General features: G+C 36.5%; 1 protein-coding gene across 1 annotated transcript in view; it reads left to right on the top strand.

Annotated features, from left to right (window-relative positions):
- Positions 1 to 24,019, top strand: part of LOC150091185 (glucocorticoid-induced transcript 1 protein-like) — a 362,458-nt gene extending 338,439 nt beyond the window's left edge. The window contains exon 9 of the mRNA XM_090382684.1: positions 23,587 to 24,019. Coding sequence (XP_090238810.1) covers positions 23,587 to 23,770 — 184 coding nt within the window. The 3' untranslated portion in view covers positions 23,771 to 24,019. The remainder of the gene's footprint in view (positions 1 to 23,586) is intronic.
- Positions 24,020 to 27,807: the final 3,788 nt, after the last annotated feature.

Here is a 27,807-nt window from a genome sequence, read left to right as displayed (position 1 = left end):
AAACGTGGTTAGCATTGGCACTCTGAGTGGCCTGCACTATGCAGCCCCATTTTCTGCAGCATTCGATGCACTGTGTGTTGTGACACATTACTCCCATTGTCAGCATTTCAATTACTAGTGAGTTGCACCACATTGGCCCTTTTGTTGGAACCTGTTTACAATGCTCAGAGAATTTCATGTCTGACTGTATCGTAACACCCACGTCCCTTTCCTCCAGTACTGGGTTTAGTTGAACTCCACCAACTGGAAGAGCCTTCGCTCATCTCGATAATCAATGCGCCCTGGTTGTCCAACACCTCACTGGCGGTTCGTTGGTTCCCCTCCTTGGACAACTTTTGGTAGGTACTAACCACAGCTGACCGTGAGCACCTCACCAGCCGTGCCATTTCAGATATGCACTGACCCAGTCGTCTGGCCATTAAAATTTGGCCTTTCTCAAACTCACTTAAGTCTGCTGCTTTTCCTATCTGAAGAACAAGAGTAATGCTGATTAACAGAGCTCAGTATCAGGTTTTTTTATATCGTGTCCTGACCTGCACACGCACCGTAGTTCACCCGCAGTTGCTTCGATTTGCATAACAACTCTATATAAATATACAACAATGCAGGCTGCATAAATACAGATTTCTAAATAGTAGGTACTGTTAAGTACCAAAATTTTGTCCATGAGGTTGTCACAGAGATTCTCTCAGATATATTGCTACCTGGGAGGCTAAAACGCTGATGGAATTGATATTTGGGTGACATTCAAGTCAAATGGACCCAATTTCGGTGAAGTCCGGACGGTCTGTGACAGTCAAATCTTCTGCTTGCACCTTCGCTGTGCTTCTACGGTTGGTAATCCTGGGTATAACCACCATTGCACTGGCACACTGTGGATGACCGTTGTTTACGTTGTTTCACTGTGTGAAACAACGTAAGCAGGGGTTGAGGTGTGGCGCCCATACCACAAGGAAGAATGCTGCCCCTCTGTGTTACCAGTCAGTAGTAGGTGGTAGATGACTCAACCGGTGCAATACCACCACTTTGCTTATCGGAGGCTTGAAGTTGTGGAGCCCATGTTTAGTCTCCAGAGCTAAGTTCCTGTCAACCCTTCCCCATCTCTTCCATCATGAAGCACGCCTGATAAATTTTGAGGTTATGATGGACGTCATGGTGAGATCCAATCTTCCTTACAAGCTATAAAATTGTGTTCGGAGGCCAGATGCTAGTTAGTACAACGGACCAAACCTATTGGTAACTCTTTAGGAGGTTTCTGGAGCAGCTTAGGTATAATCTTGCTACCTCTACTCTGCCAGATATTGACTGGAGGGAGTCCGAGTAATGTGTATGTGGGGGGGGCATTGTTGAGGCCCCGTTATGTCAAGGATCTGGGTATATTCTTACCACGTGTAGGCCATATCCAAAAATTTCATTACTTCATACATGATCCCCCCCCCCACTTTTTTTTCACTATTGAATACACCGTGAATTGTCAAAGTAATAGAGTAAGCTTATCTGTGAAAAGATTTAAACTTCCCGAACACTTCCTATTCATTTCACAGGTATTAGTATTAGTAATGGCCGCATGGTTCAAGAAAGCCTATGGCTTATGCTGCACCAGCTAAAAAAAAAACACAAATAAAACAATGATAAAAAAAAAATAATAAATAAATAAAATAATAATAATTAATAAAAGAAAAGGAAATTAAACCTATCAACCTATGCGCGCTTCCCTCACCCAAAGGTACTATACAGATGACCTTTGAATTTCCCCAAACTGTCAGCCTCTACCACCCATGTAGGCAACTTATTCCAGTAATTTATAACTCGCTGGCTAAAATAAAACTTCCTGCAGTCCAATATAAACATTTCCCCCCCGTAACTTGAATTTATGTCCCCTAGTTCTAGCATCATTTATAATCTTGAAAATTTTGTCCTCATTCATTTTACTGATGCCTCTCAGAGCCTTAAACACCTCAATCAAATCTCCTCTAAGGTGTCTAGTTTCCAAACTCTGCAACCCACATATTCGAAGTCTTTCTTCATAAGGATGCCCTTTTGCCGATCTCACCAGGCGAGTTACCCGTCTTTGCACCCTTTCAAGAAGCTCAATGTCTTTCTTTAGGTGCAGTCTCCATACTTGAACACAGTATTCCAAGTGTGGTCTAACAAAAGCCTTATATAATGGGACTATCACTTCCCTATTTCTACTACCTATCGATGATCTATCGAAAAAGTTCGATAGATCATCGATAGGACACCATGGACCTTCCTTGCAACCTGTTTACAATGCTCAGAGAATTTCATGTCTGACCGTATCGTAACACCCAAGTCCCTTTCCTCCAGTACTGGTTTAGTTGAACTCCACCCAGTGAATAAATTATTTTAGGATTACTGTTTCTTTACACTTTGTTGGATTAAATCATAGCTGCCATTTTTTCTGACCATTCCTGAAATCTATTTAGGTCTCTCTGAAGAAGCTCAGCTTGACAGTGCTCATTAACTACTCTACCAATTTTAACATCATCTGCAAATTTAGACATCACACCCTCTATCTCTTCATTGATGTCGTTTATGAAAATTAAAAACAACAGTGGTCCTAATACTGATCCGTGGGGAACCCCACTTCTTACATCAACCCAATCTGAGGAATAGCCATTTATCACAACCCTCTGCCTCCTGCCCTGAAGCCATCCTGCTATCCATCTAAGGATTTTCCCAGTGATTCCAACCTGTTCCAGCTTATAAAGCAACTGCTCATGTGGGACTGAGTCAAAAGCTTTGCTGAAATCTAAATAAACAATGTTGAAATTATTCACTAAATCCAGCTCATGAGTGACCCTTTCAAAATAGCGAACCAGATTTGTTAAACATGATTTTCCCTTTACAAAACCATGCTGAGTATCCTTGAGAATTTCAATTCTATCCAAATGATCCTGAATTCCACCCTTGATCATTGCCTCCATGATTTTCCCTACCAGCGAAGTCAGACTGACAGGTCGATAATTTCCCACTTCACTCTTAGAGCCACCTTTATGTATGGGGGATACATTGGCACTTTTCCAATCCAACGGAATCCCCCCAGAGTCTAGTGACGCTCGAATAATTAGCCTCAGTGGTTCAATGCACTCACTTGCTGTCTCCCTTAAGATTATAGGGTATATTCCATCAACTCCAGGAGCCTTACTGGCCTGTAGGCTCGAAAGTTTTTTCATTAAATAATCTTGCGAAATTTCAATATCATTAATTACATATTTTTCACCTTCGCTCCCACAATTTCCCATTGCCACAAAAGGTTTTTCATTTGTAAATATCGATGCAAAATAACCGTTGAGTTCATCTGCTACGGCAACTGGTGTATTTAATACTATCCCCTTTCCCTTACGTAAAGATCTGATCTGGTTTTTCCTGCTGTTCTTGGCATTTATATATGTGAAGAATTCCTTATCCCCCTCTTTGCTCTGTTTGCTAGTGATTTCTCATAAACTGCCTTTGCCTGTCGAACCTTTTCTGTGGCTGTATTACAGATCATCTTGTAGCTGTTATAGGCGTCAATACTTTTTATTGCTCTGTAACCGTTCCACGTCACCTTTTTCTGCTCAAGTAATGTGGCAACTTCACTATTCATCCAACGTGGAACCCTGCTCGTGGAGTATTTTTTTTAATGGTAAATACATATACATGGTCTCAATTCTAATTCTCAATTCTAATCTCAACGATGTTCATTTCCACCTGCAGTCTGCCAAACCCCATGTACTTTTTCGGACAGAATCTCAGTTATCCATTGATTCAACTACTGCTCATCTCATTTGCCCAAATTATTCACTGTATGATTCCTTTCGCCTCAAAGGTGGTACTTGTGGATATGTTCGTTCTGATATTCCCTGTCAGACACTTGGTAATTTGGAATCTCCTCTTTTTGATTTTCTCTGGCTTAAATCTCTCAACCTTGTTGTGTCAGATTCATCTGTTGTCTCTACCATTCTCCCAGTTCCACTAATCACTTGGAGCTCTTTGACTTCCTCTCTTTGCAACTTGACTTTTTCCAGTCCAACTTTCCTGATGGTGAGGTAATTTTCCTTTGCGATTTTAATTTTCACACTGTCAGCTGGGTTCTGTTTTCACTCACACCGACCCAGCTGGTCGAGATGCTGGGGCTTTTGCAATTACTAATGACCTTACACATATTGTTCATTTACCTACAAGAATACTGGACAATCCTGACCATACAGCCAACATGCATGATGTTTTTCTCACAAACAACCCTTCTAAGTACATGAAACGAGTAGCCCTTTAGGCATCTCAGATCACAATTTGGTGATTGTCTCTTCTCCAATGGAGCCTTTATCTGATGGTTATTCTCAACCTCGTATTGTTTGGCATTACAAGAATGCAAAATGGAATGACCTGCAAGATTTGTTTTCTTCTTTTCCTTGGTCGGATTACTGTTTCAAAACTTCTGATGTGAACGTTTTCTCAGATCATGCCAGTGAATTTATTCTTGTAGGAATGGAATCCTTTATTCCACACTCCACTTTAAAATCTCGTCCTTTATCTATACCTTGGTTTTCCAATAAATGTGCTAAGGCCGTTCAGGAGAAGAAAGTTGAATATTGTAATTGGCTTGTTTCCAATTCTTCAGTTTCATTTTCTGCCTACCCCAAAGCTCACAACAATTGTAAAGCAATTATTAATCAGTCCAAACTAGATTTCGAACAAGCTAAGAGTAGAAAACTTGCTTCTTGCACTATTGGTAGGCGAGTATTCTTTTCTCTTGCCAAAGCTATTGGCCGGAACTTTTGCCCATCTCTGCTCCCAACTCTGTCAAAACCAGATGGTTCTCTTCTCACTTGAACCAAGTATAAAGCTGACCTGTTAGCATACCATTTTTCTTCCAACTCATGTATTAATGATCTTGGTAAACCACCTCCCACCATAGTCCTGATGGTATTTCTCCACTTGTTCTCAAAACCTGTGCTCCTGAGCTTACTCCTGTTCTTTGCCGCCTTTTATCACTTTCGTTTTCCAAAGGTGTTTTCCCTTCTGCTTGGAAATTTGCTCATAGGGTGACAAGAAGATTTGTCACCCGTTTTAGGGTGATAAATTCCTCCCATCCAATTATCGTCCCATTGCAATTACTTCTACTCTTTCTAAAGTAATGGAGAAATCAATTAACCACCAACTCTTATTAAACTACCCAGAAACCTTCCGTCTGATCAGTGATCGCCAGTATGGTTTCCATCAATGTCGATCCACTGGTGATATTCTGGCTTATATTACCCATTTATGGACAAATTCAATGGAAAATTTTGGTGAAACACAATTACTTGCTCTTGACATCTCAAAGGCTTCTGATCGTGTTTGGCATAAAGGTCTTCTAAAGAAGCTTCCCTCTTATGGTTTGCAAACTGTTTTTTGTAATTGGTTATCTAGTTTTCTCTCCGCTCGCTCACTGAGGGTGATGGTAGATGGCTCTCTATCTTCTAACTTCTCCACTTATGCTGGTGACCCCCAAGGTTCAGTTCTTTCCCCCCACTCTTTTCCCCTTGTATATTAATGACCTTCTTCCATTGACTGGAAATCCTATCCATAGTTTTACCAATGATAGCACATTGCATTCCACTTTCCAGTTTAGGCGCCTCCATAGCCAGGTGGGAAGGAGCAGAGTGCATAGCACACGCTTCTTGATTAGACCGGGGTTCGAGCCTGTCACCACCAAATATGGAGGATGCGGAAAGGTCAAGAAATGACCACCGCATATCCCAGAGCAATATGGCCTTAGTTGCTAATGCTCCTAAAAACCAAATAATAATAACAGCAAACAACAACAACTTTCCAGTTTGAGAAACTGTGCCCTGCTCATTCAGCTTCATCTTCTCGAATATCCGCTACTGGTTCCTTAAATGCCTATCTCCAGGTAATTCTCCAGTGGCGCAATAGAGCTTAGTTGATTTCAATCCTTCTAAAACTTTGGCTTGTCTTATATCTCAAAAGGATTCTTCTGCTCCTATGCTTTTTTTTGGGGATTACCCTGACTTCTAATCTCTGTTGGCAAAAGCACCTTACAAATATTGCTTCTTCTGCATCCAAAATACTTGGTTTTCTCTTTCACTCTCAGTGTTACTTTTCTTCCAAACAGTTGTTCACTCTGTACAAATCACAAATCTGTCCTACAGTGGAATATAGTTCCCACATCTTGGACAGTGCACCCAAAACCTCTCCTAGGGTTCTAGATTCCATTCAGAAGAGGGCAGTTAAGTTAATTAATGACTCATCTCTAACAGAGTCTCTCCAGTCGCTGTCTCATAGACTTTCTGTTTCTGCTCATCTCTTTTCTACAGATAGTTCCACGGGCACTGTTCTTCTGAATTGGCTTCTGTAATTCCTGCTCCCTCTTTAAAAGCAGTCCGAATATACGGTCTCGAATGTACTTGGTCGCAAGCCTTCAACAAGGTGTTAGTTAGAATTCCCATGAACATGTTTTGACCCTCCGGATAATGTATTCAATTTGCTAATGTGCCTGTTTTTTATTTCTGAGGCCTGTGCCTCACGTCGCAAATCTATGGAGGCCTTCAATACAGACCAATTGTTAGTATGCAGATAATTTTTTAATTTGTGCGAAGTTTCCTAACCTGGGAAAGGTATTTTTGTTTATTACAATACCAGATCTTAAGGCAAGTTTAACTATGTTATGCGATGTGGCAAGTGCTAGTTGCTTTATGCTCGAAATTTTATGATTAAAATAGAGCTTGGCAAACTTTGGAATGATGTTGTTTTGAAGGCAATATTTTAGAAAAGAAATATGGTAACTTTGGGTCAAATATTTTAGTATTAATCTAATGTAATTTTGCACCAAGTGCATAATTGTGTATATTGATCCCGCATAATTGTGTATATCAATTGGTTATAACTGGAGAGAAAGGAAGTGAATGAAATAGTCAATAAGAGTTGAACTGGCACTATTTACCAATTTGGACAATCAATACAATAAAACGTTAACCACGTATCGAAAAAAACATACAATATTCCTGCACTTCTTGGTCAGGTAAAATTACATAAGACCGGCTTTCCTATTCGGCCTATTGTTTCCTACAGAAACTCTGTTTCATCCTTAGCCACACATGTATATAGCATTATAAAACCTTTTAGACATGCGATACAATTTGGGATTAAGAACTACGATACATTATTTTATAATCTTAGGATTGTAGACTTGGTGATGATGACAATTTATTCTCACTAGATGTTACCTTGTTATATATTAATGTAAACGTTGAATACACGTTAGATATTATTTGGGATATGTTAAATAATAATTCTATACTGATTAATTATACAAAGCTTCCTATTAAAGAAATTTTTCACTGCACTTTTCAGTCAGTTGAAATTGCATAAGATCAGCTTTCCTATTTGGCCTATTGTTTCCTACAGAAACTCGGCATTTTCATCCTTGTCCACACATGTATATAGTATTATAAAACCCTTTAGACAGGAGATACAGTTTGGGATTAAGAACTACGATACTCTATTTAATAATCTTAGGATTGTAGACTTGGCAATAACCATAATTTATTCTCACTAGATGTTACTTCGTTATATACGAATGTAAATGTTGAAGAGTAGATATCATTGGGATATGTTAAATAATAACTCTATACTGATTAACTTATACGAAGCTTCCTATTAAATAAATTTTTCACTTAATTAAACTCTTAGTTGAGGCCAACCATATCACCTTTCCACACAAAGTATATGAACAAATTTTTGGTTAGCCAATGGGATTGAGCTTGAGCGGCTTAATAATGAGGCATAAGTCACTGCACGGATGAATATAGCTTTGTATAAGAGGGCAAAGGTGCGCCTCTAGCCCCCAGTCTTTTCTTGCCACTCTATTATTTATCATCGCTGAGTATGTTTTCATTTTCTTATGTAGATTTTTTTATGTGTGGTAGGAATGTGAGGCTTCTGTCCAGGGTGATGCCCAGGTATTTTAGCTTTTAGCTCGGTTGTTAGTTTAATGGTTTTGCCCTGTATTTTGATTAGTGACGGTGTCGTTGGGGCAAGGTGCCCTTTTAGCAAGATGGATTAAGTTTGAACCTGTAATATTTGTAGACAATGTAGCTTGGTCCAATGTTGCAGAACAGTCAGGGCGTTGTTGGCAGCAGTTTCAATTTGCACCCTAGAGTTTCCAGCTATGAACAAGGTGAGATTGTCCTCAAAGGCCTGCACTCGTACATCCCCCAGATCCATAGCCAGAAATTCATCCAGCATATAGTTCCGGAGGAGAGGTCCGAGTACAGAGCCTTGCGGGGCAACCCCTATGTATTTGTTGTTCAAGTTTGGCAAAGAGTTTCTTAACAACTCTTCTATTTGAGACGTAGCTTTTGATGCAAGAATATAGGTTTTGGGACAGTTCCGCCCTCCTCAGTAGTGCGAGGATGCTCGGCCATCAAAGGGTGTCGAATGCCCCAGCGAAATCAACTGAGATAAGCGGCAAATATTTGCTCTGACAGTTTTGAAGTGCCAGAGCAATGTTTTATAGTGCGTCGGTTGTGCTTCTTTGTGCCCTGAAACCATATTGGTTTGGCGCTGGAAGTTGTGCCAAGTTGTAATATTTTTCTATTCTTTCTCGGAGGAGTTGCTCAAAGAATTTGCTCAACACTGAGAGCAAGGCAATGGGTCCATATGACTCTGGTAGTTGCGGTAGTTTGCTGGAGTTTTTAATTAGAAGCTTAATAACAGTGTTCTTCCAATCTGTTGGGAATTGTCCCGTTGCCAAACTGTGATTATAGAGATTTAGCAAAAGGTCCGGAGCAGACTTACTACCTTTTTTGCAATCTCAGGTTCAATCATGTCTTCTCCAAGCATTTTCCTATTTCTCAGTTTGCTGATTTGGTAGGTGCAAGTCGAGCATTGTGAAGAGCACCTCGTGGCCGGTAGTGCTGTATTCATCATTGTCGCTGCAGAGTTTTTCCTGTTCAGGGGTATTTTCGTCGTTTGGGAGAGTGAATATGGCATCCAAAATGGTGCCAACGGTGTCTCTCCAGTTGGTGGTCATGTCCTTGAAGGGGCCCAGATTCAACACACCACCTTGGTCCATGCTTTGACAAGATGGGTGGTGCTGGAAGCCCCACCGAGGATCAATCAGCTAGTCAGTGACTCCCAAACTACTGAGATCTACAAACCCCTTCAAAAATAAAAAAGTTTGTGTGGACCCCTATATATATATAAAAATATTAAAGATAATAGAAAATAATAGAAAAAGTAAATCAATCAAATAATACATATCAGAATGAACCTTCATCGTTCCGATATTAATACTTATAATAACAAATCCAGTAAGAAAACTGGTAATCTTAAACATGATATTGAATTCAGACATTTCCAAAAACATACTTTTGGTAATATTTTCATTTCAATACTTAATGTAATTAATAACACAAATGAAAGATTATTGCAAGAAGAAATTAGCATGTTACAATATAAAACACTATATCCATACGGTCTAAATAATAGATTTAATCAAAAATATATGATGAATAATTTAAAAGATATTTGTGTTTATAATATGTTTCAAATTGCCAAACTTCATAAATATAATTTCAAAAGAAAATATAGTAAATCCAACACACATAAAAGCAACCGAGAACATCTAGGAGACTTCATAGATTTATTCAAAATGTGGGACACCGATCCTATAAATATTAGTAAAATACATAACACACTTTTCAGTATTAAACTTAGTGTACTCAAAGCACTAAACAGAAAAGCCAATGATTATGTCTTTGCATCTTCTCACCTTATGCACATTATACTAGACATTGTTAAATTCAGAATTAATATTTTGAATATTAACAAGCAACCAGAAAACTCTGTCCTCGTCTTATATTTTCGAAATAAAATGATGGATGATTTGGATATATATAAAACTATTAATTTACGTAATGACTTGCTGCCTATTAATAACTTACATATTAATATCAGATTTAGATATTCTAAACCTTTTGGTCTTAAAGCGTGTATAAAATAATAGCTACAAACCTTCACAATATTAACATCGGACAGGATACATGTGTTTGCCACAAACCTTCATTTCATAGATACGTGGATCCTAACCATAACCACATTATAACCAGCAATTTAGATATAATCCCATATCCTGAACTTAGAGATATTTTATCACTTGATTTTAAATTTCGACCTAATCTACCTATTAATAAATCTACCTTTAAAAAATTGTTATATCTAGATTTATTAAAATACTGCATAAGATCAGCATACAAATATAAAATACCGTTGAGGCATACCACATATGGTTATTTACAATGCTTAATATCATATCCGGGGTTCGAGCCCGTCACCACCAAATACGGAGGATGCGGAAAGGTCAGGGAATGACCACCGCATATTCCCGGAGCAATATGGCCTTAGTTGCTAATGCTCCTAAAAAAAAAAAAAAAACCAAATAACAATAACAAAATATCATATCTAACAAATATAATCAATTGAAATTCATACAGGATAATCCATATAATACCAAATTAATAAATAGGCAGCTCAAAGATATACATGAACATTTTGTAATTATTCCCGTTGACAAAGCTGCTTGCAATTATGCAATTATATGTAAATCATATTATATAGAAATTATTAAAAATGAACTACAGTCTAGCCATACATATAACACATAACATCTTCCTCTAATATAATAATCAAAAAATTAATTGCATTGCATAAAAAATTTAGTTAAAGTATAATAACCTAAAATATCCGTTTATATATGGCATACCCAAATTTCATAAATCACCTATTGCATTTAGATTCATAACATCATGTAGAGATAGTTATGCTGAATTTCTAGGAAAAACATTAGAAAAGTTACTTAAAATTATATTAAATAACTTAAATAAAACTATTATAATAAATAATAACTTACCAATTATAAATGCAATAAAAAATAACAATATTCAACAAATACAAACATTTGACTTTAACAGTCTTTACAAGCATTAATCTTGATAATTTAAAAGTCATTCTCCAGAAACTATATTTGGAAAATAAAAATGCTGTAAAGGTTGATTTAACCTATTGGGATACTCTAATAAATTTATTCATCTTTAATAATTATGTATATGACGGAAGATCGTTATACTTGCAAGTGACTGGCATCCCTATGGGAAATCCAGCATCAAGCATAATCGCAAACCTTTATCTATATTATACAGAAAGAGCATTCCAAGATAACCTACTTATATTCAGATACGTAGATGATCTATGTGTGTTTAATTGTCCACATTTTGTCCAGGATTACAGTAAATTATATCCAGAAGAACTTGTATTAGAAAAAACTAATAGTCCTGATACTATAGCAAATTACCTGGATCTTCATATAGAAATATTCCATAATAATAGAGACGTAAACGTATATAATAAAATAGACGCATTTAATTTCAATGTAGTCGGCCTTACAAACTGGAGATCTAATATATCAAAATCAGTGCATGCTAACATCATTTGATCCCAATGTCCAAGGATTGCTTATATTTGCAATAATAATAAAAACTGTTCAGCAAACATAATAGCATTGTACAACAAGTTGATTAATAATAATTTCCCTATCGCTTACCTGAAATACCACTTCAGGAAAGTGATGAACATAATTAATTTCAAAAATTTGTTTTCTGAACCCATTGGTTCAATATAATTGACATATTTAGTGCCATGTATATATGTACATAAGATACACTTTGCATTCTTGGTGTCTTACGGTGTAGAAAACTTGTACCCACCGGCTTGCAAATTACAGTGTATTACTTTTTTTTTTTTTTTTTTTTTTTTTTATATACATAGTTAAATTCATTTAAGTTTACTTAAGTTCACGCTGAGGTTACATGCAAATTCAGATCAGGATCCTACTATAGGAACGGGTTTGTGATCCCGGGCATACCCGACCACAACTTATATCTTGTAATGTCTTTAAACTGTCCTACACTCTTGATTTTATTTCTCCGAAATTATTAGGACAATCCGAGGACGTAGGAGAAACTTTCTTATCTATACCACTGTTTTTCGCCTTTGTGGAGTTCAGGTTCTATTATTCCTACTCCTTTAGTTTTTCTTCTTACTATCTGCATGTTTCTCTTTGCGTTAACTTAGATTTAATTAGCTAATTCATTAATTATTTATTTATATTTATTTTTACCATATCCATCACATAAGGGGCACCACATATTATTTTGACGACTATTACATTATGTCCTGGATACGGTAAATATGTATTTTTTTTTTTTTTTTTTTTATGAGAACCCCAAACACGAGAGGTATTATAACCTATAGTACTTAGTACCGTGCTTGGGTTGGAGGTTGAGAAGATGAAAGAAGATATTTGTTGATATTGGACTTGAACTTCTGTAGATTGTAATTTTCAGGAAATACGTATGAAGGAAGGTTGTTCCAGAAAACGGCAGTTGAATGAATAAATGAGGAAGATGAAAAGTTGGTTCTGTGGGTTTGAAGTTGGACAGTAAATGGATGTTGGCTGGTGACGGCACGTGTTCGGACTGTTTTGAAAGAGAGAGCGGGAATTATAGAAGCCAATTCAGAAGAACAGTGCCCATGGAAGTATCTGTAGAAGAGGCATGCAGCAGAAACAGTGCGTCTATGAGAAAGCGAGTGGAGAGACTCTGTTAGAGATGAATCATTAATTAACCTAACTGCCCTCTTCTGAATGGAATCAAGAAGCCTGAGAGAGGTTTTGGGGGCACCACCCCAGATGTGGGAACAATATTCCATGGCAGGGCGGATTTGCGATTTATACAGAGTGAGCAGCTGTTTGGGAGAAAAGTAACGCCGAGAGCGAAAGAGGAAACCAAGTTTTTTAGATGCAGAGGAAGCAATATTTGTAATGTGCTTGTGCCAAGAGAGATTAGAAGTCAGGGTAATCCCCAAAAGAGATATATCATTTTGCCTAGAAATCGGAGTGTCACTAAAGATAAGCATAGGAGCAGAAGAATCCTTTTTGCGAGATATAAGACAAGATTGAGTTTTAGAAGGGTTGAAATCAACTAAGTTGTCTTTGCCCCACTGGAGAATTACCTGAAGATCGGCATTTAAGGAATTGGCAGCAGATTTTCGAGAACTTGAAGCTGATTGAGCTGGACAAGGTTTCTCAAAATGAAAAGTTGAATGCAATGTGCTATCATCAGCAAAACTATGGATAGGATTTCCAGTCAATGGAAGAAGGTCATTGATATACAAGAGGAAAAGAGTGGGGGAAAGAACTGAACCTTGGGGGACACCGGCATTAGTGGAGAAGTAAGAAGACAGAGAGCCATCTACCATCACCCTCAGTGAGCGATCAGAGAGAAAACTGGATAACCAATTACTAAAAACAGTTGGCAAACCATAAGATGGAAGCTTGTTTAGAAGACCTTTATGCCAAACACGATCAAAAGCCTTTGAGATGTCAAGAGCAACTACTTGTGTTTCACCGAACCTTTCCATTGAATTAGTCCATAAATGGGTAACATAAGCCAGAATATCACCAGTGGATCGACACTGACGGAATCCATACTGGCGATCGTTGATCAGACGGAAGGTTTCTAGGTAGTTTAAGAGTTGGCGGTTAATTGATTTCTCCATTACTTTAGAAAGAGTAGAAGTAATTGCAATGGGACGATAATTGGATGGGAGGGATTTGTCACCCTTTTTAGGAACTGGCTGGATATGAGCAAATTTCCAAGCAGAAGGAAAAACACCTTTGGAATAAGAAAGTGAAAAAAGGCGGCAAAGAATAGGAATAAGTTCAGGAGCACAGGTTTTGAGAACAAGTGGAGAAATACCATCAGGACCTGGAGATTTCTTAGCATCAAGATTCATCAAAATCCTTCTGATATCCTTTTAACGGAAGACCACAGAAGGCATTGAATGGAGCGTATTAGGAATGGTGGGAGGTGTTTTACCAAGATCATTAATACATGAGCTCGAAGAAAAATGGGATGCTAGCAGGTCAGCTTTATCCTTCGCTAAAGTGACAACAGAACCATCTGGTTTGGACAGAGGTGGCAGCAGAGATGGGCAAAAGTTGCGGCCAATAGCTTTGGCAAGAGACCAGAATGCTCGGCTACCATTAGGGCAAGAAGCAAGTTTTCTACTCTTAGCCTGTTCAAACTCTAGTTTGGACTGATTAATAACTGCTTTACAATTGTTGCGAGCTTTGGTGTAGGCAGAAAATGAAACTGAAGAATTAGAAACAAGCCAATTACGATATGCAACGTTCTTCTCTTGGACAGCCTTAGCACATTTATTGGAAAACCAAGGTTTAGATAAAGGACGAGATTTTAAAGTGGAGTGTGGGATAAAGGATTCCATTCCTGCAAGAATAATTTCACTGACACGATTTGAGCAAACGTTGACATCAGAAGTTTTGAAACAGTAATCAGACCAAGGAAAAGAAGAAAAGAAGTCTCGCAGGTCATCCCATTTTGCATTCTTGTAATGCCAAACAATACGAGGTTGGGAATAGCCATGAGATAAAGGTTCCATTGGAGAAGAGACAATCACCAAGTTGTGGTCTGAAGTGCCTAAAGGACCTCTCACTTCAACCTTGTACTTAGAAGGGTTGTTTGTGAGAAAAAGATCAAGCGTATTGGCTGTATGATTAGGATTGTCCGGTATTCTTGTAGGTAAATGAACAATCTGTGCTAGGTCATTAGTAATTGCAAAAGCCTCAGCATCTCGACCTGCTGGGTCGGTGTGACTAGAAAATGGAAGCCAGCTGGAGTTGTGAACGTTAAAATCACCAAGGAAAATTACCTCACTGTTAGGAAAGTTGGACTGGAGAAAGTCAATTTGCAAAGAGAGGAAGTCAAAGAGCTCCAAGTGATTAGTGGAGTTGGGAGAACGGTAGAGACAACAGATGAATTTTACACAATGAGGTAGAGAGATTTTAAGCCAGAGAAGATCAAAGAGAGGAGATTCCAAATTGCCAAGTCTCTGACAGGGAATATCAGAACGGACATATGCACAAGTACCACCTTTGAGGCGAAAGGAATCATACAGCAAATAATTTGGACATCTGAGATGAGCAGTAGTTGAATCAACTGATAACTGAGATTCAGTCAGAAAAAGTACATGGGGTTTGGAAGACTGCAAGTGGAAATGGACATCGTTGAGATTAGAATTGAGACCACGTATATTTGTGAAATGAATTAGGAAGTCCTTGGGAGGTTTAGATCTTTTCGCAGATAAGCTTGCTCTATTATTTTGACAATTCATGGTGTATTCAATAGTAAGAAAAAGTGGGTGGGACATGCTGTATGAAGTAATGAAATTTTTGGATATGGCGTACATGTGGTAAGAATATACCCAGATCCTTGACATAACGTGGCCTCGACAATGCTCCCCGCATACACACTACTCGGACTCCCTCCAGTTACTATCTGGCAGAGTAGAGGTAGCAAGATTATACACTAGCTGATCCGGAAGCTTCCTAGAGAGTTACCAATAGGTTCAGTCCCGTGTACTAACTAGCGGCCGGCCTGCGAACACCGTTTTAGAGCTGTACCCTCGAAATGTAAGGAATATTGGATCTCGCCACGACATTCATCATAACCTCAAAAATCATCAATCATACTGCATGATGGAAGAGATAGGGAAGGGTTGGCCGGAACTTAGCTCTAGAGACTAAACATGGGTTCCACCACTTCAAGCCTCCAATAAGCAAAGTGGTGGTATTTCACCGGTTGATGAGAGTCATCTACCACCTAGTACTGCCTGGTAACATAGAGGGGCGGCGTTCCTCCATGTGGTGTGGGCGCCACACCTCGACCCCTGCTTACGTTGGTTCACACCTGGGTGGTCACCCACCATGTACTTGTGCATGAAGGTTATACCCAGGATTACTAACAGTCCCACCATCGTGAAGGTGCAAGCAGAGGATTTGGCTGTCATAGACCGTCCGGACTTCGCCGAAATTGGGTCCACTTTGACTTGAGTGTCACCCGAATATCAGTTCCATCAGCGTTTTAGACTCCCAGGTAGCAAGAACAGCTTGTCTGGCATATCTGAGAGAATGTCTGTGACAACCTCAAGGACCAATGTATTATATATTTAATGTAGTATGTATTATATATTTAATCTTATTTTAATCATTAAATTATGTTCTCTGTCAGGTCAACGATGATTAATATATGCTTACATTTATAATTTACTTATATTTTCTTACTTTTGATTCCAAAATTTCTAAAATTTCTTAACTTTTTAATTACTATATTTGATTTATATTTGGCCTATATTGGTTTAGATTTAAATTACTTAGCATATATTGATCATTACAGAAACAGAGAACCTCTTGTCGTTTTTTGCCTTCAATCTGGGTGTTTGGCCCCAGTTGAAGTCATCTGGATTGTGGGTAAAAAGCGATAATAATTTTTTTTTTTTTTTTTTTTTTTTTTTTGCATTTTCTTAAATCCCTGAATGTATTATTTCATTGATTTACTTTTTCTATTATCTTTAATATTTTATAGACATTATGGGCGTAATGCATGATTGCTCTGCAACTGCATTGACCCATAAATATTAGTTACAGTTATAATTATTAACTTTCTTTTTTATCACTAATATATATATATATATATATATATATATATATATAGATAAACAAACAAATGCATATTACTTGATACCCTTTTTGAACATTTCGCTGACCCTCTGGAACTGGTCTACGGACCCCAGTTTGGAAACACTGAACTAGTGGGTTCACCTGTGAGGGTCAACCATGTCCTACCCTCATGGTCCAAGGAACAAGATTCAGGCTGGCAGCAATGTTGGTGTGGTGTCTTGGTAGCCCTAGCATACCTCTCCCAAGAACATTTATTGTTTTCTGGATAGTGGACATCCCATTTTGGCTCTGTGGTGGGTGAAGAGCCCAGGCACTAAAGCAAAATTTAAAAATGCTATGAATCCTGATAAAGTAATTTCTCCTGGGTGACCACCAATCTGGTCCCTATCAGAAAACCAAACTGAAGAAACATCCTTGCCTTCTCCAAGCCAGAAAAGGATCCAAAAATTTCTAGCAATTACCCCCCCCCCCCCAATTGCCCTGACAAGCTGCTTCAGCAAGATCCTGGAAAGGATGGTCAACGCACACCTTTTGTGGTATTTAGAAGCAAATGACTTTTTCCAAAGTATAATGTGGCTTCCGAAGGAACAGGTAAACACTCAACCATCTAACAAGATTGGAAACATCTACCCGAGATGCTTTCCTCAAAAGCAAGCACCTGGTGTCAATTTTCTTTGATATGGAAAAAATGTGACACAACTTGGAGATTTGGAATTTTAAGAGATATTTACAACTTTGGTCTTAAAGATCATCTAGCACTTTTTATTAAAAATTTTTTGTCAAACCGCTCATTCCTAGTTTGTGTGGGAACCTTTCTCTCTCGCCCTTTCTGCCAAGAGGAGGGAGTCCCCCAAGGTCCATTCTTAGTGCTACCTTTTTGCTATAAAAGTTAATTCTATTACCGAACAAACTTCCAGCTGTAAACAGTGTCGTCACTGTTCATCACCACAATCTGTATTCTTTTACTACTCTCATCACTTAGTTTTCTAGAGAATGCCTTCTCCCATTCCCAACTTATTATTCTCTTATCCCCACCCCCCACCCAAACATCCCAAAATTCTCCCACTATCACCAACTCCTTTCACTTACTACATGGGATCCCAGTAAAGAGTCATCGATAGTAGAACCTGGCATGCCTCCATGCAGCTAGGGATTGAGGGTCAGGGTGCATTAGACCTAGTGTCTGGTGCACCCTGGCTGCTATACGCCTGTTGGGTTTGGCCAATGGCAGAACATGTTCTGTTGTTGGCTGGAAGTAACGGCTTGTGCTATGCCCAGTACTGAGAACTCAGCGGAGAGTGGGGGGAACCCTGGAGCTCGCAACAATGATACTAGACATCTGAATCTGTAAACAGTGTCCTCTTCATTGATGACTTTACCATCTTCTCACATTCATGCAACTTGAGGGTTATCAAAAGACAATTGCAGCACTCCACTGACTACATCGTCTTGGGCAATGGCTAATGGTTTCAGGTTCTCGTCTCAGAAGACTGTCTGCATACACTTCACTGCAAATGGAACATGCATCCTGAACCTGATTTAAATCTTGGACAAAACATTATTCCAGTAGCACCTGAAACAAAATTCTTGGGGCTTATATTCAGTCATGAGTTGACATTTCTACCACATATCTGTTAACTTTGGACAAGGTGCACAAGGAGACTGAACCCCCTACATGCCTTCTCCTCCCATAATTGGGAAGCAGATCGCTGCACTTTACTCCACCTCTATCATGCACTTGTCTGATTTAAATTAGATTATGGGTCCCAAGTGTATGCATCTGCCAGAAATGGCATACTTCAATGGCTAGACCCAGTTCATCATCAAGCCATCCAGCATTTCGAACATCCCCTGTCCAGAGCTTATATGTTGGAGCAAGTGAACCACTGCTGTTGCTTCAATGAAAGCAGTTGTTAAAGTTTACTTTCAAACTGATATCCTAGCCAGACAACCCTACATGGATATCTTTTGAGCCATGATGGTAAAATCTTTATAACATTCATCAGACTGCCAATTGTCCCTTTTGTGTTGTGCAGCTTCTCCTTTAATATCAGGGGAAAGGCCTGTGCTTCACCATCTGCCTACCTTCAATTCTGTGCTGTCCACTGTTCTGCTTACTCTGATTTCTTTCCTATCTTCACTGATGGCTCAAAATGAAGTCATCTGTGAGAGCATCTGCAGTTTTTCCAGGTTGCATAGTATCTGAGAAAATTCCCCAGGAGTGCAGCATATATACCACAACGTTGTATGCTATAGAGCTAGCTTTGGACCAATTAAAACTCAATAAATATCAAAGGTGTATAGATTACATTAATTAAGTGCATTACAGGCGTTATCAATGATTAGATACAATCCTCATCCCCTCCTATCCAAGATTCAGCAGGTCATGTTTTCTTTATGAATGTACATTTGTCATCTGGTTCTGCTGAATCCCAAGTCACATTGTGATTGAGGGTAATGATCTGACAGATTGTGCAGCTCGATCAGCACAATCCCAGAACAATACTGGCCTGCTAGTCTCCTACAGAGACTGCAGGCAAGTTAATAAAAAAAGTATATTACATTCCCAATGGTAACAATCATGTCGTGGACAGGTCATAAACAAGTTGTATCAGATAAATCCTGTGATCCAAAAAGGCAGTTTAGTCTCCAGGAACCATAGAAAGGAAGTTGTTCTTGCTCACCTCCACATAGGATATAGTCATCTTATGCATTCTTTTCTGCTGAGGGTGGCCCTCCTATGTGTGAGGACTGCCACACCATTTTAACCATTAGACACAACTGAATGTCCATGTTTTAGACATGAACAACTTATCTTTTACTGCTTTTGACTAAGCCTGTACATTCAGTCAGATACTATATGACAATGACCATGTGTCAGTTATTTTTACATATTTAAAATTGATAAACTTATTTACATCTGTTCAAAATATACTCTGATACATATACTTTTATTACCTCTTTATATATCATTTATACCTTTTTGATGACTTCTATTCTTACATTGTGTACAAATCCTTTTTCTGACATAGGGACCAATTTTCAACAGTCACTTTATAATCTTTTAACAACCTTTCATTTTTTACTTTTTATAACTGTTTTTATTCATTTACTGTTGTTGCACCAATAAACACCAAGCCAACTTTCTTATAGTCCATTTTGCTTTCCCTCTTAAGAAACCAGCAGTAATCTTCCATCGTAGCAGTATTCTTAGTACTACTTTTCCATTGTGGATATGTCCTGATGAAAGTTTCCCTTGTGCATCATTTACATCTTCCAGATTTTGAGGGGATAAAACCAAGATGGGAATGAAGAAAATATTTAAACAATTGCCAAGCTGCTACTATAATTCAGTATACATTTGAAACAGCTCTTTTCTTCTTTCACGAAATCCATACAGAGCTGTTTAAAAAAGATTGCCAAGCTGCTACATGTTTGACACAAACCTACTTTGTGTGTTTGTTTAAAACATCTTTATATGATGGCCAGTGAAAATTTCTCATCTCAGTTTTGCATCTGTTAAATTGAGAAACATTTTCCTTAGATAGCAAAATCCACTTCTATATCCAGAGCTGCCTTCTTTATTAATCCATACTTTTATATGCAATTTTTTTTTGTGAAACCTTCCTTTAGATCAGTGATTAATCCAGTTATCTTAAAGTCACCAGACGTTCCAAGCAAAGTTATGGTACTTTATTGCATTCAGGATCTTTGAAATACTTTCATATGTTATGTACTTTCATATGATATGAAACATGTTTCATGGCTTGAAAGTATTCATATGAATACTTTCAAGCCATGAAGCCACTTCAAGCATGAACTAGAGGAACTGGTCAGAATACATTTCCATCAGTTCCTCCTTAATTTTGAGCCATTAATGAATATGCACCTTTCATTAGGATTGTGTGCAATGGCCAAATTGTTTAGAACACTAGCATCTTTACAGAAACACATACCATATTCCATGACAAAATATTTTGAAAATGCTTTGTGAATGTATTTAGTATACAGTAATTTTAGTTCTTGCTTCATGTAACTTCTACTATTGCAACCTTGAGCCAAAGAGGTTTGCTCACTCTTTAGAAATTTTAAATCGCTATAATCTACACTTGCTTAACTAAGTGTTGCACCTTTTAATTTTCTGGCTGATAGATCAAATCTGTTGAAGTGCATGGTCCAAGAGAGTTTGCAACACACAAGAATCCTTGCTACATCCATCACTGCTTCTTTTATCACATGATTTTAGGCAATCTGTTATTTGCAGGGCTTCATTATGTAGAACAGGCCCTATTGAAGATAATAAGTTAGGATATTTGATGCTATGTTTGATTTTTTTTTTTTTTTTTTCTGGCCATCCCTGATATTTTTTTCATACAGAAATAGCAGTCATTAATATGGTTGTGCATTAATAAGAAAACTATACAACCATTAATATAGTTATATGGTTTTCTGATTACACCATAGGAACAGCAAAAGGTATGTTTTTAACTTTCCATTAGCTACATCATCAGATATGTGGAGCCCAAGCAAAATGCAATAAATACACAAAGAAACTATAATTGTACTCGTACTACGACCGTATTTCCATTACTAAGAGGGAGGTGGGAGGGGAGGGTGGCAGCCAGATAAGGTTAAACATGTTAAAAGGTAAGATAAGCAGCAGCTGTTATCAATCCACTGCAGGATGCAAACTTCCTCAACAATTCATGTTGAGGGAAATGGACCATAATCTGCCATGCTGTTCCAGTGCAGGTTGGCAGATTAACTGTATTTAGCAGTCAGGGGCTTAAATCCCAGTCTACTCAAAGAGCATGTGCAACTGCACTCCTGCTCCTGACCACTCGGTTACAGAGACCTAACATGTTAACCCTCCCTAACATCTTTGAGCACATGCTGACATTATTTGCAACAGATCAGTGTCATATCCCTAAGTTATAGTAATATATGTGTATTATGAGTAAACACTAAAACCTGTTTATATAAAAACTGTGACATGATGTGAAATTCTAAGAATTACTTTCGAAATCAACACATAAAAATTGTCTGCAAGCAGCTGATATGTTAGTGGAGGTAAAAATCATGGCCAAGCCAATATGATTTCTAATTAATCCTATGTGCTTTTGTTCTCTGCCATTAGCTCATCAGTTCATCTGACATCCATTTAGGTTTAAGCCTTGAACAGTATCTCTTAGTTGGTACAAGAAACAATATTTAGTGGAATCAACTGATGTTAATAATATCAGTTGATGTCACCAACTTGGAAAGCAAAATCGGTTTTATGTGGTTGAAAATAATTTCATAAAAGTAAAGTAAGAACCAGGGGAAATCCATTATTGAAAATAATGGATTTCCTCTCGTTCTTACTTTTTTTCAGTTAAAAATTGAATCACTGTATGTTCTGTTTATGATTACTTATCTCTTTGTACAAAGAGAACAAAGCACTAATTGTGTGAAAATTTGTTTCTTTCATCTGCTCACAACTCTGATATCTGGAATGGATTTTAACACCTCTCGTATTTTTATTCAGTATACAGGTTATATTTTTGGAGATCATCAGAAAAATAGTAATTGTAAATATACTTCCAGATAAGAAATTTAAAAAAAAAAAAAAAAAAACACTCATTTTATCAGCAAAGCCCTTTGTAAAAATTATGGTGGGAGTGCAGAACAGACAGAACAAAAAAGAAAAAATGATAACTTTTGAAATAAGGCTTTAGGGAAAGCGGTATTTTTACAGATCTTCACAATTAAAGAAGTTATGTCATAAATCATTATAATAAATATCATTTGAATTTTATTAAAAATAACTATATGGTATGAAATATAAAGTGAACATAGTGAGAAAAATGTTGGTCATTAAAACATTTATTTATTTAATTTATTTTTTTTTTAGTGACTTTAAATGGTACTGCTTTAAATGATTTCAAAATTCTGTCAGCATTTTATGCTAGGGCTCCGAACATAAAGGCAAAATTTAAGATAGAGGTTAACGAGGAAAAGAAATTTTAAATATGAATCCGTTAATCAAATTAACATATATATGGAAGAATTGTTCAGAACAAATCGCTTTTTAAAAATTATTGACCATGCTCTTGTCCCAGTAAAAATAAAAAAAATAAAAACCTATTCAAATTGTATGAAAATTATGTTGCTATTTTTAGATTTGAACACATTAGTAATCTGAAAAATATGGATGATGCCAATCTCATGAAAAATTATAAGAATAGTCATGTGGATTGTACGAAATGGTGATTTTTATGAAGTTGATGGAAATGATCTGCCCGAGGAATTGAAACTGTTTTGAATTATTGTTCTACTCAACTGTGGGTTAGATAGAACAAGAATATTTAAAAATTTGTTATAACTAAATAAGTTCATATGTCCAAACCTATATATATGTAGTAAGAATAAAGTTAACAACTCCAATAACTGCCATTTCAGCTGAATAGTTTCTCAAATTTAAAATTAATAAAAAAAAGTATTTGCATTCAACAAACAGCCAGAATTGAGAAGCACTTTTATCTTATTCCTGGAAATATCTCTATAAAGTGAATTGTAAAATGAAATTAATTTCTCAGATATCATAAGATAATTTGTGAAAAATGTTATCTAGGTTATTTGGTAATGCTTATCTCTATTTGTATTAAGATCTTGTAGTCACATAAATAATTTTGTGACTACAAAAGGCTCCTTAAAACATTTTTCCCTAAGGCCTCAATCACTTTATAATGTATTCCCACCACTTTACTTTCAGTAGTGTTTTTTTTTTTTTGGGTAATATGGTTGCAAAGTTCAATTAATGAGGAACTCTTGTTTCAGCCTGAAGCCAATTTCCATTTCTGAATTTGGAAACATTGTCCTATTAATTTATTTGAATGCTGTGAAGTATTAGAAAATTTGCAAAAATATTTCTCGCTTTAATTGTTATATTTATGATATATATTTTAATTTAGCTAATAAATTAATTCAAAATTTTCCTGTAGGAAACCAGTGGCGACTGTTGATTCTGGTGATGACACTTCCTTGAAGCCTAGTGTGAACTTTGTTCTGTTGCCTAGCCAAAGCTCAGCATTTTGTCCTCTGTACAAAGAGCTGCAGCCGCTTTCTCCCGCCGATGATGCTCTTAAACAAGTATCTCCTCATTCAACCAGTGAAAGACTTCAATGAAAAATTAGTCTCATTCATTTGGTGCCTGTATAGTCCAGGAGCACCTGGAGGATTTTCACACGTGTGCCTGTAAGTGGCACTAACTTGAAATGTGAACAAATAGTTTCCAATCTGGACTTTACATTTGGTGAGGAAGAAGGATAATTGGTGTTTCACCAAATTCTTACACAAATGGCCAGTAGCTTTTTCCAGCATACTGTACATGTACAGAGCAATTACAATTTGAAGTTTTGCCAAAAATGGTGGGGGGGGGGGGGGTGCAGAGATTTTCACCATCCATTCTTGTTGGATTTCAGTACAGTATTTCTTAATACTATCTAAGTTCTACTTCTATTTATTTATTTTTTCTTTCTTTGAATTCTGGTACATTAATTATTGTTCATCTTTTGTTTAATTACAGTTATACTATGGAGAAATTGCAGAAAAGTTGTTTCACTCAAAGGCTTACTTTTAAAAATTTGCATATAAAAATTGAGAGAAATTTGATATGTAACAAGTTTTGGGGGATTTATTAGTAATTTGACATCACTACAGGTAGATTCAAATGGATGTATTATATCCTACATCAACACTTCAGCAACTTAAACACTGTAGGATGTTCAGTTACTTATGAAGCATTTTCATGATTATATAACATGGGGCTTGAAATCAACTTGCTATACTTTTTTTTATTATAACTTCAAGAATAAAAAAAAATTGGCTCTCATCAAATAGAGAAATAATTGTATGACAGTATTTGATATACTGCTATGTTATTTAAAGTCATGATCAGAACAAAAATTAATTTTTTGATACGTCTAAGAAATCATATCATCTAATAGTTTAATTTATCTTTTATGTCACATTATCATCCATTGTTTGACTTTTAATAATGACAAAAAAATGTATGCAAAGTAAACTGTATGCATATGATGATAGAGAAGGGAAAAAATAATAGTAAAAAGAACAGTTTATTTTTTTTAGTTGGCTTTCTAGTACTGATTATCAATATTATCTAATGTGTGCAGGCTAGGTTCATTTCAAGCCTGATCTTCCCATGCAGAGTTAATACATATGCTGTAATTTTACGGGCAACAAAATCTATTTCGCCCTGCATTAACTGTATATTTGATATTGAATTGCCATCTGTTTTTGTGTTACTCAGAAAAATACTTGGATCTGATAGTCATTTTTATATACTTTAGTTAGTCATTGTAATGTGTTATTGCTTAGAGTTTGAATAAGATGATTTTTGTTAGGTGCTGAGATGAATGCCTTATGCATAATGTGAAATGTTTAAAACAAAAAAAAAAAAGAGAGAGAGAGAGAGGGGGAGAAAAAAAAAAGTTGAACATTTTGAAATTATATCTTTATGAATGGTGTTAATGGCCTAATTTTGGATATACGTTTCAAATGCCTTTTCTTGTGCACTTAATTCATTAAGGAAGAATTTCTTTAAAACATTAGTCTTTCTTTGATCCTTAAAATACAGAGGAAAGATTGTTGAAAGTAAAACGGCCTTTCCTCTAATTGTTTTCTTTGACGATATAGCAAAAATTGTTATAGTGCAATTGTGGTACTTTAACATGTACTGTGATTATAAAAATTGTGTTTTAGTGTCAGACTTGTTTAGAAAAGTTGGTGCAATAATATTTAAAAAATTATAATGAAGAAATACTACAGAAATATACTGAACAGGTTTGATAATGTAATTTTCAAATTAATATTATGCATAACAAGTTCATCTTGCTTGTGGATTGAAGAGGGTGGTGAAATATGCCAGTAGCTGCCTTATTCATCTCAGTGGGCCAAAATGTGTATTTCTACCTCTTTATTAATCTCATAATATATAGCAAATTAAAGTTTGTTGGCCCTTAAAAGAGGAGCTTTTTTTTCTCTACCATGTAATTGAAGAGGGAAGATGCATGTATTTGCATGCAGATTTACTTTTCCATGTGCAAGGATTTTGTCGGTGTTGTAGTATAAGTGGTGAGTGATGTGACAATGTCTTTACTTGTCTGACATGACTGAACATTTAATCCAGACTTTGGAGGAAATTATTATTTAAATTTATGTGCTCTTTAAAAAAAAAAAAAAAAAAAAAATCTTAATTATTTTGTTCTAATGAAAAGTTTACTTTATTTTGTATCAAATTTAAATAGAATCTTTAGGCAAGGTAATCTGATTAATTTTAAATAAAATATGGAATAACATACAGAGTAGTAGTGGCTCTGGTGCAACATATCATGGGTCTAGACTTTGTTGCCTTTTTTTATCACTCTTTTATATATTTTTTTCCATGGATTTTTTTGAAATAAAAACTATCAACTTCTTTTTCGTTTTATGCTAATTGTATATATAATACAAAAGCACATTTCTTCCAAAGACTGGCCAGAAGGATGTACATTAGGTTTTTAAATCATAATAACAAGAGCTTGAGTAAAGGAAAGGACAACAATAAAAAAACCCAGCATTTGGAGCTTGTCTCTTTCTCCAACTAACATACATTTTCCAGCTTCAGCACTGGACTCATCTAGGACATTAATTGTGCCTGCTCTTTTTTGGAGATTATTGTAACTAGATCTGCAGCATCTCTTGGTGCCACATTTGCCTTGGCAAACCAGGGCCACACTCACTAGATTGAGAGCTATTTTTCACAGCTTGGAGTCCCTAAAGAGGCTCCAAATGTACATAGTTGTTTGTATATGATATAAATTTTCACCAGTTGATTTGAAGCTGAAGAACAGCAAAAGTACAAAGTTAGGCTCCCCAGCCATAGCTTCCATTCAACGCACAGAAACCGGTTGAGGGCAGCCAAAAACAGGGACTTAATTGTGCCTCCCCACCATGTGAGATTTCTGATGCTGTCTGCATTTTGCTGCAAACTTTTTTGCTTTACAGTACTGTAAATTCAGGAACTTTGTTAATATTGTTTTTTCCCACACACACACACACACACACACACACACACACACACACACACACACACACACACACACACACACACACTGATAAAACACTGTAATCAGTGCATTTTTAAATAGTATTTCAGTATTTAAAATGTTTAAGAAATTAGATGAATATAATCAAACCCGGTGATAAGATTTAAAAGTGACAGGATTGTTAGTATCTTAAAAATCAGCCTTTATCTGCCCTTCTATTAAAAATAATATATTCTACATAAGAATTATACAGAAGAGTGGTTGTTTATTTTCCCAGTCTCCCCCACCCCCAAAGCCAGTCATCTGATTTCTGCATCTTCAGTAATTGTTACTGCTTTTGGAAAGAGAAAATGATATGTTACTATTTTTCTGTTTCTTTTATCATGCTTTGATATTGGTTACTTAATGAGGATAAAAGAATGTTTCAAAAAATGCTAATTTAGTAGAGTTAACTTCATATGCCTTTGCATCATGTGCCTTTTGTGTAGGTAATTTACAAATATTTCTCAGGATTCTTTTCTGAAATTTTAGCCTTTCATAAGTTCTATACTGAATTGATTCAGTATTCTGTATAGAATACTGAATACTTAGTGATTCTATTTTATTAGTACTTCTGTTGCAGTAGCACTAATAGGTATTTAAAAGTATTAGCAGTTGCTGTATCATGATCAGTTAATGTATTCACTGTGTTTAGGGACTGCAGAGCAGCTGTTTCTCATGTATTAGATAATCAGGTAAATCTCATTCCAACATAATTAACATTTAAAAATAAAATAATGTCAATATTTAAGTTATTTGATATCTACTTTTGTTTAAACTGTAAGTTCCATTCTAAATTAGAATACTGAGCAGTTAAAGACCATTTGTTTAGAAACAAAAATGCAAACTGTCTCGTGGTCATATAAGCAGTTGAGAGAATAACCAATCTTTGTTGCACATATATATTTTTTTCCCCTTTCTTAGGTATGTCATACAACATACTTGTACAAATGGTGAAGAAGTAAAAAAAAAAAAAAAAAGTCCTATGTTGCTCTTTACGTAATTTTAATATAACAAAATTCAAATACTGAAGTGCCATTTTCCCCTACCACTGGCAAAAGAAAACTGCCTTTGTAC

This window comes from Mastigoproctus giganteus, chromosome 1 (assembly GCF_048544385.1).
Source record: "Mastigoproctus giganteus isolate SK-2022 chromosome 1, ASM4854438v1, whole genome shotgun sequence".
NCBI lineage: Eukaryota > Metazoa > Arthropoda > Arachnida > Uropygi > Thelyphonidae > Mastigoproctus > Mastigoproctus giganteus.
Note: the sequence above shows the minus strand (reverse complement) of the source record. Positions and strands in the feature narration are given on the sequence as shown.